Here is a 16844-nt window from a genome sequence, read left to right on the forward strand (position 1 = left end):
GCCTCTTGCCCATATTCTGCTAGAGAGTCGCTAAAGAGAAACCAGCCCGCATTTTACTTCAGGGTCCGTAACTTCCCTGTAAACCACCTACCTGCCACCTTCTGGAAGAGTGATTTGTTTCAAAGGCATAAGATATTGAAATCTCCAAGAATGGTTAGGTGTTGGCGCGCCACCACAAGGTGTGTGAGATTGTAGGAAGGCAGTGTATATTTGAGCAGGAAGGAAAGGTTGGGTTGATGGTTGAGGCTTTTCCATCTGGGATGTCTAAAGAAGGCGCTGCTCATATTCTGAGCTGTCACGCGTCCCCCACTGCTGCCCCCCACCCCCTGTCCATTTGCAGATAATGAAGACGCGTGGGATCACTATGTCCACGTCTACTATCTGCAGTGCCCTGAATCTGACACTTGTAGCCAAGCTCAGCCTGCTCGGTCAGCTCACCGCTCAACTCTCATATCCAGCTAGTTTGGGCTCTTTGAAGCATCTTCCTAGTGGAAAGGTGGTCGCAAACATATCAGCCACCTCGCGGCCTTCAGGTAGAGCCCAAATCTTTACCAAAGGAAACTGGAATCGTGCAGAAACCCCTAATCCTGCCCAATGATCTTTGGTCCATTATCTGCTCTTCAAGAAGGTCTGAACGTTATTTTGACACATGTCGGGCCTTATCCTCAGATCCTTGAACCCAGATTGCAGTTTCTTAGTGTCATCAGTTCCGTAGAAACCATTTCCATATAATGATAGGTATGTCTAATGACACACAGCCAAGACTGCAGGCCTATGTCAGAACATAATCTGGGAAGCTTTACACGTGACACAATGGGCCTCATTACGACCCAGGCCGTAAAAGGCTGCGGCGCCGTTAACCACTTAGCGCCTTACTACGAGGTCCCTTTGCAGGACCCGACCTGAACGGCTGGTCTGGACCAGCCGTTAAAGTAGGGACCCGCAAAGGGACCTCGCAGGCAATTACGGTACCGCAATTTGCGGTACCGTAATTGCCGCCTTCCCCATTCCCATTGAGCCCTATGGGGCAAAAATGGGAATGGGGAAGGGCCATGGTGAAATGGGGAAATATCGCCCCACCAACCTTGGAATGGGGCGGTATTTCCCCATTTCACCATAGCGGACTTGTTACAACACCGGCACCAACCATGGTGCTAATAGCGCCATGGTTTAACGCCGGGGTTGTAATGACTGAGGCGAGATGTGGATTCTGCTAAGAACCCTGAGCTACTGGACTCCAAGGCATCAATGAAATCTCCCCATTGCCCCACAGAACTGACCTTCTTCACGCCAGACTCGGCTGCATCAGTGCACACCACCATCTCAATGAGGTGCTACTCCTACCACTTTGGGGCTTCATATAATCCAGACATCACAGGCGCCCCTACTGCAAACTTCCTTGAAGTCTCACTCTCTGCATCTCCTGTGATCTCACAATTCAAATGATGTTGAGACTTTGACACATTTCCTCTTTTTTTGCCCTCTCTGCCTTCCCAAGAGTACGAAATTAATAATCCCTGTAATTAATAATGCCTTTGGGTTAAGAAATTTCTGACCATCGTTGTGGTGTCTCCTTAATGCTAGTGAACACCTGTGTGCATGGACCCCAGTGCAGGACTCTTGGCAAGCTCTTGCTGCAAGCGCCAATGGGGCTCTGCTGTTAGGTCCCTACTTCATTCAATGTTTTCATCTGATCATTGGAATGTGGAATCTACTTGTATTTGCTTTTTGAGTCTCAGGGCCTGATTTACAAACATGTTTTCCTTATCTTTTATGGCGGCCAGACTAATACTTCAAGGTGTATCACTCTTTCCCACCTCATACTTCTAGGAGTGTCACTCAGACCACTATCACCAGTCTCCCACTTCATGCAGTGCCACTCAAAGGAGCCTGGTCCACGCTAACAAGAATCTTTCAATATGGCGGCATGGAGTTCACTCATTCCCCGCTGCTATGTCTCCGATACACTGCAGCGATTGGCTGAATCGCGCCAGCGCGAGTACAGAGGGTATACTCGCCATTGAGGCAGCACACGGCCAGGCTGGAGCCAGAGACAGTATGGGAGTCACTGTCAACATTACTGCACCACAGCAGCAGGTTGGGGGCACGGGGGTTAATGTCACCATTAAGGCAACACTCCGGCTCCAGGTTGGTGCCAGTGATCACAGGGTGTGCCACAATGCCAAGTAACTGCTAGTAGTGGTGCGGAGGCTACTGTCACCATTAAGGGAACACTGCGGCACCAGGTTGGTGCCAGTGATCACAGTGTGTGGCACGGTGCCAGGTAAGTGTTAGTAATGGTGTAGAGGTTACAGTCACCACTGGGGTACACTGCAGCTCCAGGTTGGTGGCATTGATCACAGGGTGTGGCACAGTGCCAGGTAAGTGTTAGTAATGGCGTGGGGGTTACAGTCACCACCGGGGTACACTGCAGCTCCAGGTTGGTGGCATTGATCACAGGGTGTGGCACAGTGCCAGGTAAGTGTTAGTAATGGCGTGGGGGTTACAGTCACCGTTGGGGTACACTGCGGCTCCAGGTTGCTGCCAATGATCGTAGGGATCCTTTACTCACCCTTTCTGCATTACAGTGCCAGGCTCATGCCACTGACTGTCGGGTTCTTATACTCATCCAGGGTGCCAGTGACCGCAGGGCTGCAGAGTTAGGCTAGTACCAGAGCTGCAGGGTGATAATACATACATGGTGGACCATAGTGCCAGGTGGTTGCTAGTAATGGTGTGGAAGTCATGCTCACCATTGGTTCATTGCAGTGCAAGGCTGGTGCCAGTAATCCTAGCGATGTTCTTTCCATTGCTACACCACAGTGCCAGGTTGACACCAATTACCACAGGATTGTTATACTCACTATGGGTGCACCACAGTGCCACAACAGCACTACTAGTGATGGCTTGAAGGATATATTCACTATTGGTACACTGCAGTGCAGGGCTGGTGCCAGTAATCCTAGCAATGTTCTGTCCATTGCTACACCACAGTGCCAGGTTGACACCAATTACCACAGGATTGTTATACTCACTATGGGTGCACCACAGGGCCACAACAGCACTACTAGTGATGGCTTGAAGGATATATTCACTATTGGTACACTGCAGTGCAAGGCTGGTGCCAGTAATCCTAGCAATGTTCTTTCCATTGCTACACCACAGTGCCAGGTTGACACCAATTACCACAGGATTGTTATACTCACTATGGGTGCACCACAGTGCCACAACAGCACTACTAGTGATGGCTTGAATAATATATTCACTATTGGTACACTGCAGTGCAAGGCTGGTGCCAGTAATCCTAGCAATGTTCTTTCCATTGCTACACCACAGTGCCAGGTTGACACCAATTACCACAGGATTCTTATACTCACTATGGGTGCACCACAATGCCACAACAGCACTACTAGTGATGGCTTGAAGGATATATTCACTATTGGTACACTGCAGTGCAGGGCTGGGGCCAATAATCATAGAGTTGCAATTTCTATTGGTGCGCCACAGTGCCAGGCCGACACCAATGACCACAGGATTGTTACATTCATTATCAGTGCACTCTAGTGCCGAATGAGCACTACTAGTGATGGTGTGAGGGATATACTCACCATTGGTGTTAAGGCCCCTACTCATAATGGCGGCAACACACTAGACCTTTTCATTTCTCCTGCTTTTTATGTTGATATCTCCAACCCTGTTCCTGTAATTTGTCAGACCACTTTTCAGTACCTTTCTCCATTCCCTTAAAAGTCCTCCTACTGTGATTAAGAAGCCTGCTATTTCTAAGCGCAGCTGGACTGGTGTATCTAAATCCGAGTTGATCAGTTCACTACAAACTTATTGTGATAGTGTGGAAACATGCACTCTGACTACATTGAAAGCTGCCTTCTTAACCGCTGCTGACACACTGGCACCCATTAAGCTGTGTAAACAGCTAAACCGCCCCCCGAACTCTGGTTTTCACAGGGCCTTAGGGAGAGTAAACTTTGCTGTAGACAAGCTGAAAGAAAATATCGCCTGTGTTACTCTCCTAAACTAAAATCTCTTTGTCGGAGCACGCTTGCCGCATACCACATTGACATAGTGAATGCCAAACAAGCCTACTTTGAGCAGTCAGTAGATAGGGCTATTAATAAACCTAAAGCCCTATTTGACCTGGTCCAAACTTTGTCCACTCCTAAAATAGGACATGATGCAGTCCCTCCCTCTCAGGAGCTATGTGACTCCATCTCCACCTTATTTTTGACAAAGATTGCAACTATCCGAGACAACATAAAAACTGAGGCCATGTCGGTTACGAAGGACATGGCCCCTGTGATACCCCCTCCTACGACAGGGTCCTGGTCCACCTTTCCTCTTTTCTCAAATTCCGATGTTATTTTTGCTATCAAGAAACTTAAATCAGCCTCTCCTGCAGATGCCATACTTCTGACTCTTCTGCAGGAGACATCCACTGAGTTAATTAACTACATTACATCTGCTTTCAATATCTCATTTGCTGCAGGAGACATCCCACGATCCCTTAAACACGCTTTGGTCATCCCTCTGCTGAAGAAGCCCTCACTCGATTCTGAGGTGCTGGCCAATTATCATCTGATCTCTCTATTGCCGTTTCTGATGAAGGTTCCGGAGGCACTGGTATCTACTCTTCTCTCAGCTTTTCTGGAATCCTCTAATTTTCTTGATCCTTTCCAGTCCAGCTTTCGGCCGGGCAGAGGCACTGAGTCTGTCCTAAACTCAGAAATGGATGACCTGTTGTGTGTGGTTGACCAGAGCGGTGTTGGGGCAGTCCTGCTTTTAAATTTGTCGGCTGCCTTCGACACCGTCGACCACTCTCTCCTCATCTCCTGGATCTCTGAGGCCGGAATTTCTGGCCAAGTGCTTGACTGGTTTACTATGTTCATTGCGGATCGCTCTCAGTCAGTCTCCCTTCCTCCCTTCCGTTCTGCCCCTACCCTCCTATCTTCCGGAGTTCCCCAGGGATCTGCACTATCCCCTTTCTTATTTAATATCTATATAAAATAGCTCCTGCTCCTCATTGCAGCACATGGGTTCCGGTTTTACTCTTATGCGGACGACACTCAGATCTTGGTCCGTCTTGATCGAACTAAATCTGAAACTGCATCCCTTCTTAGATGCTGCCCCGAAGAACTGGGAATATCGATGTTGCAGAACTGGCTGAAACTTAATGGAAGTAAAACTGAGGTTCTTTTCGTGGGTACCTCCAGTCCTCAACTATTCTGGACAGCTGATTTTTGGCCCTCATCCCTCGGTCCCCTTCCTATACCAGTCTCGTCTGTGCGGAATCATGGTGTGCGGATTTCAGCCACAGTGACCACGGATGAACAGGTCAGTGCGGTATGTAAACCAGGCCACTTTAAACTTCGGATTCTCCGAAAGGTTCTTCCTTTCATTCTGACAGAAAACCAGGCACCTGTGGTTGCTGCATTGGTTCTGAGCGTTTTGGACTACTGCAATTCACTCTCTATGGCTCAACCTGGCTATCTGATTGGGCGGCTGCAACTGCTTCAAAATGCTGTGGCCAGATCCATTTTCCGTCCTCCATTTGGTGCTCACATGACCCCTTTGTTACGGCAATTGCACTGGCTCCCCGTTGCTCAGCAGATTATGTTTAAATCCATGTGCATTGTGCATAGAGCCTTCTGTGGCACTCGAGCTGAGACTGGACCGCAAAGGTGGTCCTGCTTTCTCGGTGGCAGCCGCAAAAGGGTGGAACGACTTGCCCCTTCCTCTGCAAGAGACTACCGACCACCTCATACTTCGGCGGAACCTGAAAACTGTGCTCTTCTAATACTGGCACATTGGAACCTATCCCTCACCGTTTTACTCTATCGGCGCCATGATGCCCTTGGGTGTACGTGTGCTTGACAGGTGCTATTAACATAACATAACATTGGTGCACCACAGTGCCAGGCTGTTGCCAGAAATCATAGGGTTATAATTTCTATTGGTGCACCACAGTGCCAGGCTGACACCAATGACCGCAGGATTGTTACATTCATCCTCAGTGCACTAAAGTGTAACATGGGTACCACTAGCGATGGTCTGGACGATATACTCATCGTTGGTGCACCACAGTGCCATGCTGACACCAATGACCGCAGGATTGTTATATTCATCATCAGTGCACTAACGTGCTACATGGGTCCTACTAGCAATGGTGTGAAGGATATACTCACCATTGGTGCAGCGGAGTGCCAGGCTGGTGCCAGTGCTGCAGTCGATGCAGCAGTCCTCTGTCTTACCCCGGGACTGGATGTGAGCAGTTACTGTCCTCCCTGATGTCACAGCCTCGAAGCTTCCCACGACTTCCGTCTCCTCCAGGGGGAAAATGAACACACCTTTGACAAATAAACAGAGAGGAAAGTCAGATACAGCAGGATTCCCCTTTACTCACTATCAAAATGTGTGATATGTTCTCTAAGTGGTTTGAGGAGCAAATAAGGTATGTTCAGAGATGTGCACTCTATGCTAATGTTAGTTCATGCTACTTTGATGGTGAGACAATTATTAGTGTTGGCTATTAGTGCCACATATACACTGATAGTATTGGAGTAGAGAAAGGAAAGAGAAGGGATGGGGTGAGGGAGACACAGCCTATCAGTGTAGTCAGACACATAGGTACCCACACTGTTTTACAGCTAGTTCCATCTTATGGAGTGGTAGTCCCACTAACCTTCACCTCCTCACCCTCCTGCCTTACAGATCCACTAGAGAGCCAAGGGACCACGCAGGTGGTGACAGTGCACTGTATAAGAACCTTTAACAGAGCATAACATAACGTAACATAACATGGCAGTACCTGACAAATGCCGATCCCATGATGACACAAAAGTTACATTTGTTGACTTTTCCAATGCTTATTTCTCAAAGCGCTTGCCCATGGGCCTAATTGGTAAGGTAGTAATAATGTTGTTGATTGCGGGGGGATGGTGATGGTAGGGGTCGGGGGGACGGGGGGGGGGAATGGGGAGGGTGGAGTTTTTGAAAAGTTCCCAAAGTCAGAAGTTCATCTTGAATGGACACAGTGGCATTGGCCATATGTTGGCGCAGCCAGCATGGACATGTTTTCTTACAGTGGGATGACATTGATTTTTACAGGCATTATCAGCATAGGTGTCTTCTTACATGGGGATACTGGCCATATATTGGCAAAACCGTATGTTTACAGTATTGTTACTGGCAGTGTGGGCAAAGCCAATATGAATGTGTTATTTGGAGATAATGGCTTATATTGGCAGATCCAGCGTGGACTTTTTTTGGTGGCATGACATTAATTATTACTGGGTTTATGGGCAAAGCCAACATGGGTGTGTTATTATATATGATACTGGCCGTATATTGGCACAGCTAGTGTGGACATGTTTTCTTACAACGGCATGATATTAATTATTAATGGCCTTATGTACAATGCAAACATGAGTTTGGTCTTACATGGGGGATACTGGCCACAGATTGGCGCAGCCAGAATGAACGTGTTTTCGTACGATAGTATGGCATTATTTTTCCTGATATTATGGGCAAACCAAACATGAGTGTACCCTTATGTGGGGATAGTTTGCATATATTGGCACAACCAGCATTGACATATTTGCTTAGATTGTCATGCTATTATCTTTTAGTGGTATGATGGGCAAAGAAAACATGAGTGTGTTTTTATTTCAGAATAGTGACATATATTGGTGCAGCCAATGTGGACATGTATTCATGCAGTATCATTACTGGCATTATGGACAATTCAAATATGGGTGTGTTCTTACGTGGGAACACTGGCATATATTGACACAGCCTGGCATATATTGACACACACAACAGGGCCATGTTTTCCAGCAGTCACATTTCTGGCATTATAGGCGATGCAAACAAGTGTTTCTTCTCATGTAGGGATGCTGGCACACATTGGTGCAAACAGCATGGACGTGATTTCTCACAGTGGCATTACTGACATTGTGTGCAGAGCAAACAGGCGTGTGCATTTATGTGTGGACATTGGCAGTTATTGGCATAGCCATAATTGACATGTTTCCTTAAAGTGTCTTTGTTGGCATTATTGGCAAAGCCAGCATGGATGTGTTACTACATGTGGATCCTGGCATATATTGGCACAACCAGCATGGATATGTTTTCTTACAGTGGTGCTGCATTACTTAATACTGGAATTATGGTGAACCAAACCTGAGTGTGTTTTTATGTGCAGATAGTGACCATATATTGGCACCACTAGCATGGATATATTCTCTCACTGGCACTATGGGCAATGCAAACAAAAGAGTTTTAACATGGGATCCTGGAAAACATTGATGCAGCCTTCATGGACATGTTTTCTTAGAGTGGCATGGCATTATTTACTACAGGCATTATAAGCAGAGCCAGCATGAGTGTTTTACATCAGGATATTTCCATATATTTGTGCCGCCAGCATGGACATATTCTTCTTCAGTGGAATTACTGGCATTATTGGCAAAGCCAACAAGAGTGTGTTCTTAAATGGGGATAGTAGCATATATTGGTGCAACCAGCATGGGCATGTTTTCTTCCAGTGGCATTACTGACATTATGTGCAAACAAGAGTGTGCATTTATGTGGGGATACTGACGTGTATTGGCACAGCCAGCATGGATATGTGTTGTTGCCATGTCTTTTTTGGCATTATGGGCAAAGCAAACATGAGTGTGTTTTTACATGGGCATAGTGGCAGAAATTGGTACAGCCAGCATGGACATGTTTTCTTACAGTGCTGCTGTATTACTTAATACTGGCATTATGGTGAACCAAACATGAGTGTGCTTTTACATGCAGATAGTGACTATATATTGGCACCACCAGCATGTCTTTTTTGGCATTATGGACAAAGCAAACATGGGTGTGTTTTTACATGGGGCTAGTGGGGCACATAGATGTGCACTCAATGCTGATCTTAGTTCATTGTTCCTATGGTTATGCAGGATAGCGAGATGGGGCACTGAGGTGTGTAGTCTATGCAGAGCTTAGTTTGTGGTTCCTATGGTTACGCATGGTAGCGAGGTGTGGCACTGAGGTGTGTAGCCTATGCTGATCTTAGTTCTTGGTTCCTGTGGTTACACAGGGTAGAGAGGTGGGAAACGGATGTGTGTAGTCTATGCTGATCTTAGTTCATGGTTCCATTGGTTATGAAGAGTACTGAGACGGGGCACTGATGTGTGTGGTCTATGGCAATCTTAGTTCATGGTTCCCATGGCTACCCAGGGTAGAGAGGTGGGGCACTGAGGTATATAGTCTATGCTGGTCTGAGTTCCTGGTTCCTATGGTTATGCAGGGTAGCGAGGTGGGGCACTCAGGTGTGTAGTCTATGTTGATCTTAGTTCATGCGTCATATGGTTATGCAGGGTAGTGAGGTGGGCACTGAGGTGTGTAGTCTAAGCTGATCTTAGTTCATGGTTCCTATGGTTATGCAGGGTAGCAAGACAGGGCACTGAGGTAGTCTATGCTGATCTTAGTTCATGGTTCTGATGGCTACACAGGGTAGTGAGGTGCGGCACTGAGGTGTGTAGTCTATGTTGATCTTCGTTCAAGGTTGCTATGGTTACGCAGGGAAGAAAGGTGGGGCACTGAGGTGTGCACTCTATGCTAATCTTCAATTCATGGTTCCTTTGGTTATGCAGGGTAGCGAGATGGGGCACTGACGTGTGTATACTATGCTGATCTTAGTTCATGGTTCCTATAGTTATCCAGGGTAGCAAGGTGGGGCACTGAGGTGTGCACTCCTTGCTGATCTTAGTTCATGGTACCAATGGTTACGCAGGGTTGCGGGTTGGGGCACTGAATTGTGTAGTCTATGTTGATCTTAGTCCATGGTTTCGATGGTTACACAGGGTAGCAGGGTGGGGCATTGAGGTATATAGTCTATGCTGATCTTAGTTCATGGTTCCTACGGTTACACATCCTATCGAGATGGGAAACTTAGGTGTGTAGTCTATGCTGATCTTCGATCATGGTTCCTATGGATATGCAGGGTAGCAAGGTGGGGCACTGAGGGGTGCACTCTATGCTGACCTTAGTTCATGTTTCCTATGGTTACGCAGGGTAGCGTGGTGGGCCACTGAGGTGTGCAGTCTATGCTGATCTTAGTTCATGGTTCCTATGATTACACAGGGTAGTGAAGTGCAGCACTGTCTCGGGAGGATAGCTCAGCGGCAACATGCTCGCCTTGGAAGCAAGACAACACGAAGCTACACAGGTTTGATCCCCAGGTCTCCGCTTAGAAACCGCTGGGTATTAAGCACGTTATAAATAACCCATCATATTATGTCGTATCACTGAGGTGTGTAGTCTATGCTGATCATGTATCAGGGTTCCTAAGGATATGTAGGGTAGCAAGGTGGGGCAGTGATGTGTGCACTCTATGCTGATCTTAGATCATGGTTCCTATGGTTATGTGGGGTAGCAGGTGGGACACTGAGGTGTGTAGTCTATGATGATCTTAGATCATGGTTCCTATGGTTACGTGGGATAGCGTGGTGGGCCACTGAGGTGTGCAGTCTATGCTGATCTTAGTTCATGGTTCCTAGTGTAGTGCAGGATGGGGGTAGGGCCCGAGCTGCATACTTAATGCTAGTCACGGGTAACATTTCCTATGGTGTCAGAGGTTGGTGAGGTGAGTCCTCAAGGCTTGCACTCTATTGTGAATTATGGCTATATTTGCACTGCTAACCTGCGGTGGTGAGGCGAGTCGTTGAAGCATGTCCTCAATGCTGACCATAGGTCTGGTGTCTTACGGCCAAATAAGGTTTTCGAGCTAAGTCTCAAAGGTCTGTGCATTAGACAACCTCTAGTTGATACCTTAGGCCTCTGTCCCAAAAGGAAATCCAAGCCATAGGGACACCCCAGATCATGTTCTATATGATGGTGCAGCACTCCTTAGGCAATCAGTGCTTAGTGTGTGCTGGTCCTCTCTGGTTCCTAGTCCCAGGACCTATTTTGTAGATGGGGCTAAGGACCAACACTTTCTGTAATGTTGTGTGATGCACAACGTTCCTGCTGGAGTAATTAAAGTTTATTGTGGATATCTGGTGGTCACCATTATGTACCAGAGGTGTACATTTCAGTGTGAATCGTCCTCTGTGCAATGCATAGAGGCTGAAAGGGGACAGGCTGGGCCGGACCAACGGAGGAGTATGAGGGGTAACCAGGGGGTGGGGAAGGGTGGGGTTGGGGCAAGTGGACTGGGTAGTTGAGGAGGATTGGGGCAGCACGTAATGGCATAGGGAATGGCAGGGGTTCTGGGGCTGTCCCCCAGATAATGTGAGTGAGGAAAGGGGGTGGTCATTTGGGTGGCGGTTCACGGGTGTCTCCGGCAGTGGCATCAGATAAACAGGGAGGAGGGCGGGTGCGACAGGCATGCGCAATGGAGGTGCCAAATGGATGCATTTTGTAAACAGAACATACGACCCCTTTGGATTACAACTCCAGTCAGCCCAATGCAGCCCGGTGAATGGTAAGCCATCATGGGAGTCCTAGTTCCAAACATCTGGAGAGGCACAGGTTGCAGGCCCTTGCCTTAGGCCGAGCTCCCTGAGACAGAGCCTAAGAGCCACAGGTAGAAATGCACATCTGGGTCTCTGTGCAATGCCATGAGCATGGCAGCATTAAAGTGAGTCCCAGACCTGGATTTCTTTATGCAGACCTTGGACAGTCTTTCCAATGGTCCTGGCGACGCCATGTTTCCTATGATGGCACGTGGTGTTGACATACGTCCCAGAGCTGAATTGCCTATGAACCCCCTGAACCCTCCTTCTGATGCTGGTCATAGGGATGGCATAATGACGTGTGGCCTCCCGCACAATTAACTCGCTTCCATATTCTAGAGGCAATGTTGACGGTGGTTGGGCTGGTAAAGCCCAGGCATGACCATCCTATCACACGGGGTCTGCAACCTTTAACTGTCCAGATGTTTTGAACTACAACTCCCATCACCAGTAGGTAATGGTGAGGCATAATGGGATCCACAGGTTCCAGACCCCTGCCCTGTCCACATTCCCAATGAATGAAAACAAGCCATGATGCCCAAAACAACATCTTCAACCAATCATGTTGCACACATTTCACTGAATCCTTAACATAGGTGACCCTTTCTCTCACTGAAGGAATCTAGGGCCTGATTCGCAGAGAGTGTTTTCAGGCACAGCTGCTTTTGCACTTTTAAAAAAGTGTAACAAGTGTGCAACCAATTCACCAAAGAAAGATATATTGATTCACTATGTGTGTGCATTGTGCACACACACGTGCACGGGAATTGGTGGGAGGAGGTGTCCCTCCACTGAACCCCATTTTGTATATGCAGTGTGGGTGTGGCTGCAGGAGTGACCTTGAGCAGGCAATATCAATGAGGGACACACCTTCAAACACATGTGGATCTTGCAAATCACTTTCGCCCACTCTCATTGGATGCACACTTACCAACAGGATACATTGCAATCTGCAGGCACTTATCCAGCAATGCCCCTACAGAGTGCAATGGGCCATGATGCAGCCATGTTGAATGCAGCATGCTCTCTTCTACCCTTGTCGCAAGTTGGGTTTGGGACACAAGCAAAGAAATGTGCAGGGACAAATCCAACATTTGCAAACATCGTTCCCTAAAAGTGTGTCACCCGCTCTGTTTAATGGAAGTTTCAGTGAAAATGGTGCAAGTAAACATGTTTGTAGTTTCACCATCCCAAGTCCCTTGCCAGGAATGGCCTCCCGTGGATTTAAATATTTCTGGTCAATCGAAAGCACGTGTGCATGCAATTTGTTGGAAGGTCAAACCTCCACCTGCATTGATGGGCATCATCCGGTTGCACTGGGTTCTTTGTGAATCGCCATGTGCACACCGATTTTGAGCTTGTGGGGGCACTGAGTGGGGTTGCCAGAGTTTGCACCTGCACAATTTGCCCTTTGTGAATCTGCCCCAAAGTTATTCAGAAATTGACAAACGAATAAGACTACAAGGCCCCCCTTCGCCCCCGACCCCAGGGTCTGCACGCTACTCTACCCATAGTCATATCTGCGCAGTGTGTGGATACCTTGCATGCAGGAAAGTGGCTCCCAGCGTGAGCTCTCATTAGAACATCTCTGCGCATCACCGCAAATTGGTAACCTACACATGTGAAGGTGATTTACAAAATGGAGGCGGGTCCTATTTGCCTTGAACCATGTTCACCAGACTCCACCCATCTCTCCTAAATATCACCCACCCCCGTTCAGCTCCATTCCGCTGAGTCCCGTCTGTATCTTGTCTATGCAGTTAGTATTTAGGTTTGGCTCATAGATGTCACTGTGGCGACACTTAGTCTAAAACTTTTGTTATGGATAGTGGTAGTTGAGCACGAATTCACCTTTGTTATATGCAACTGTTGCCTACCTTTTGTATGTTTCTGGCAATGAGATTTGCTGAAAGGGGCCCATTCTGTGTCTGCCGCAGTTGCAATTGGCTGCCTCTGCTGACAAATTCATTGAAAGAGTTCCAGATGTCCACGTCTTGACAGAACTGTCTTTGTTGTACTCGCATTTGTTTGTTTGAAGTGTGTGTCTGTTTTGTGCTAAGTATGTCATTGTTTGTTGTTGCTTGTAATGGTGTGAACTTTATCGCTGTTTTTGAGGGATGGCAGGAAGCTTAGTGGTGCTTTTGAGACTGCTCTTCACACATAACACTCCAAAACGATTGGCTCTGCCAATGCGTGTTATTGTTGAACATGCCCTGATACGTATCCCCTTCATAAAGCCTCTTTAAGACGAGTATGCTCGTCCTTTTTGCATAGACTTGCATAATAGCCTGGCACTTAAGGGGTTAAAAGCAGCTTATGTTGTGTATCCTTGTGATGTGTACCTGTGATATTGGAATCGGTGCCAGGCATTATAGAGCGAGTTGCTGATGTGTTTAGGCGGGCACAGCACTGTGAGAGTGTGCACTGTCAGGAGTGGTCTGTGATGACAGCAGACCTGGGTGAGCGGTATAAGCTAGCGTTATACAGCAACGATGCCCAAAGTGATGCCATTTCTCCAGAACTTGCGGCAGTGGGATATTTGCAGTAACAGTTCCAGATTTGAATCCGGCAATGAATAAGATATTTTCAAGAATTCAGAACAGTCTACTTATCAAACGCAGGTACAACATCGGATACATTTGAAATCACTTTGCATGCGTGGCAGTGACCAGCCATCAGGAGCAATAATTGTAACCCAACCTGCATTGATTGGCACCACCAATTGGAACCTAACAGTGATGGGGAACTCTGGTTGGCTCACCACAGGCAAATAGGCGGTGCCCTGACCTGTATTGATGGTAAGCCCTGATTGGAGCTTCACTTAAAATGATGGATATCTTTGATTGGACCCCCAACTGAAATGATGGCGATCTCTGATTGGTGCCTAGCTTGCGTTGGCAAAGAAAGTTGATTGGAGGTCCAACTGTACTGATGGTGAGGTCTTCAGTTATAGAGAGCTTTGTTCGAAGCCGGTGCATGCCAGCTGTTCTGATTTAGGCGGGAGACTCCCCATTTTTCAAATAAAAATGTAGCTATTTTCCCTTTCTCCCACCTTAAATAATTCTAACCTCAATGCAAGCCTATGGGACAATTCACTTCTCCTGCTTTCCTTGACAAAATCTCCCTGCCAGGTGCTTCAGAATGTTGACATGTATGGAAGTCCCTCCACCAAACATGGAACGTTCTGATTGGCTGGGACATGAGAGATGAGAATCTGAAAGCCAATTTACCTTCCACAGGCTCGATTTCCGCATTCGTGTAAGTGAGGTGCGCAGTTAGGCCCATGGTGAAGCCGTTGGCACACGCCTTGATGCTGGAGGTTTTCAGTGGCAGTGGAGACCAGGTCGAGTGATTATAGAAGCCTGGCATACTCGCCAGCAGCACCTGAGAACAAAACAAAACAAGCTGAGATGAGCGACTCAAATATACAAAAGCTACTTTCAAACAAACGTAAAGCACCGTTGTTTCCTTTTTTAAATTTAAATACAAGTTTTATGACTCAGAGATAGACAGATATGTTCTACCGAAGGGGCCAGTTTCACTTTGAACTAAATGATTTAAGGGGAAAACGTTCTGGCTCTTTTAGAAATCTTTAAATACACAATTTACCACCATGCAATCGTGTGGTGTTCTGTTATGGTATGTTATGGTATACAGCTTTTATACTGTGACGATTCACCACCATAGTGGCCTCAGAGCGCCTGGCGCGTCACGCGTTTGTTCTATTGTGCGCCCGCCTTAGTCTGTGGAGGAAAAGGAGTAGAGAGAAGATAAGGGGATGGGAAAGCGGCACGGTTGGGAGATGCAGGAGGGGAAAAGGAATTCTTTGTTACAGCTTGGGGGGGGGGGGGGGTGTGGGTCCATTAAGATAGACCATACGTTGGCCATGCAGAAAGAAGTGTGGGAGCTGTGTAAGATAAGGGTATTGCTTGAGGGCTAAGAACATGATAAGACACGATAAGCCATGGGTGATAAAACACGTCTATTCCTATTATGCACAAACGACAGCTGAGATTTGGAGAGAGCGCCTGTGGCAAGTCACAGGCAGTTGTCAGAACTATCTCTGACGATTTGCACAGGAAGACCATCTTATATAGACAGGTCCCTCAGAGGAAAGCACATTGGCCCGACTCCACGTGGGTGCTACCAGACAGGTTGGCATAACGATAACGGATCCTTGCAACACCTGGAGTCAGGGCGTCAGTGAGCCTTGCAGGCTCCTTGTACCCCTCATAGGGTCAGCCAGCATACGTATCAGTTCTATTGAAAACAACATAACAACAGCTGTATACCAAACAAGGTAACGAGAAAGAAAAACAGAAACACCGAAGTGTGGCGTTGGGTTGCCGGGCAGTGGAAGAGTCTGCCAGGCCCAGATCATGTGTAACGTGCAAAAGTCAATATACATGACATACTTAATGAAGGCCCATGATAACATATACATATGTTGCCCCAACAGAAGGTGTGTATATTCTACATGTGCCTGGCTTCAAAAGGATTGTCTAAGTGAAGCAGTTTAGTGGGGCAATAAATAGTTAACAACACATAGGGGGCCATATTAAAACGAGGGGAGTGGAAAATGAAAGCGTAAAAGCAAGGCATATTGCATTACATGTTCCTCTCTGGGCTCATTTGTGTGCCTTCCCAAGGCCTAGGAGGGCACAAAGCGGAGTTTGCATCTCTGCTTTGCTTTCCTCCTATGAGCTGGAAAAGCATCCACTTTCACGCCTGCCTGAGATTTTCATGCAATAACCACGAAAGTGATGGGTGGGAGGTTGTGATTGAATCTGAAGCACTGGCACTGCTCTGGGCAACCTTCCACACCACCGTTTTTTAGCCTGTCTGAGCCATTGCAAAAGGGGTCCAGCCATATGCAAATAAGTCAGGTACTGCCACCAATGGTAGCAGCCCAGCCCGAACTGCTTGACCAGATCCCCTCTGCACAGAAACACAAGCAACCCCAGACATGTTTCGGCCTTGTTGGGCCTCCTCAGTGAGGTGCAGCTTGGTTCTCCATGGCACAGCAAGCAAGGGACTCACGTCTGGGCATACCCTCTCTCACATAGTGAGACGAACTATAACCACACAAGTGATGGGTGGAAGTTCTTGAATAAAACAAAGGCATAAACACAAAGGCTTCCTATGGAATGTGCCTGGGTTTACCACCTGCACAGGACCAGGCAGATGCCACAGGAATCTATGATAAAAGGCTGCCTGCAAAGAGGAGTTTGCAGATTACATTTTATTGTTTACAAAGCACAGAGTAAAAGGGAAGATTAAAGCGATTTTGCCTGGGTTTACTCTTCACTTTTGCACTAC

At 47.3% G+C, this 16844-nt stretch overlaps 1 protein-coding gene across 4 annotated transcripts in view; it reads right to left on the bottom strand.

Moving 5' to 3' along the window:
• VWA5B2 (von Willebrand factor A domain containing 5B2) overlaps nucleotides 1–16844 on the bottom strand; it is a 967193-nt gene that overhangs the window by 774215 nt on the left and 176134 nt on the right. For all 4 annotated transcript variants that reach the window (XM_069618816.1, XM_069618815.1, XM_069618818.1 and 1 more), the window contains exons 2-3: nucleotides 14756–14909; nucleotides 6201–6362 (exon numbers count right to left, since the gene is read on the bottom strand). In XM_069618816.1, coding sequence (XP_069474917.1) covers nucleotides 6201–6362; nucleotides 14756–14894 — 301 coding nt within the window. In that variant the 5' untranslated portion in view covers nucleotides 14895–14909. The remainder of the gene's footprint in view (nucleotides 1–6200; nucleotides 6363–14755; nucleotides 14910–16844) is intronic.

The sequence above is a fragment of the Ambystoma mexicanum genome, chromosome 10 (assembly GCF_040938575.1).
Source record: "Ambystoma mexicanum isolate Mex_15411 chromosome 10, UKY_AmexF1_1, whole genome shotgun sequence".
Classification (NCBI taxonomy): Eukaryota; Metazoa; Chordata; class Amphibia; order Caudata; family Ambystomatidae; genus Ambystoma; species Ambystoma mexicanum.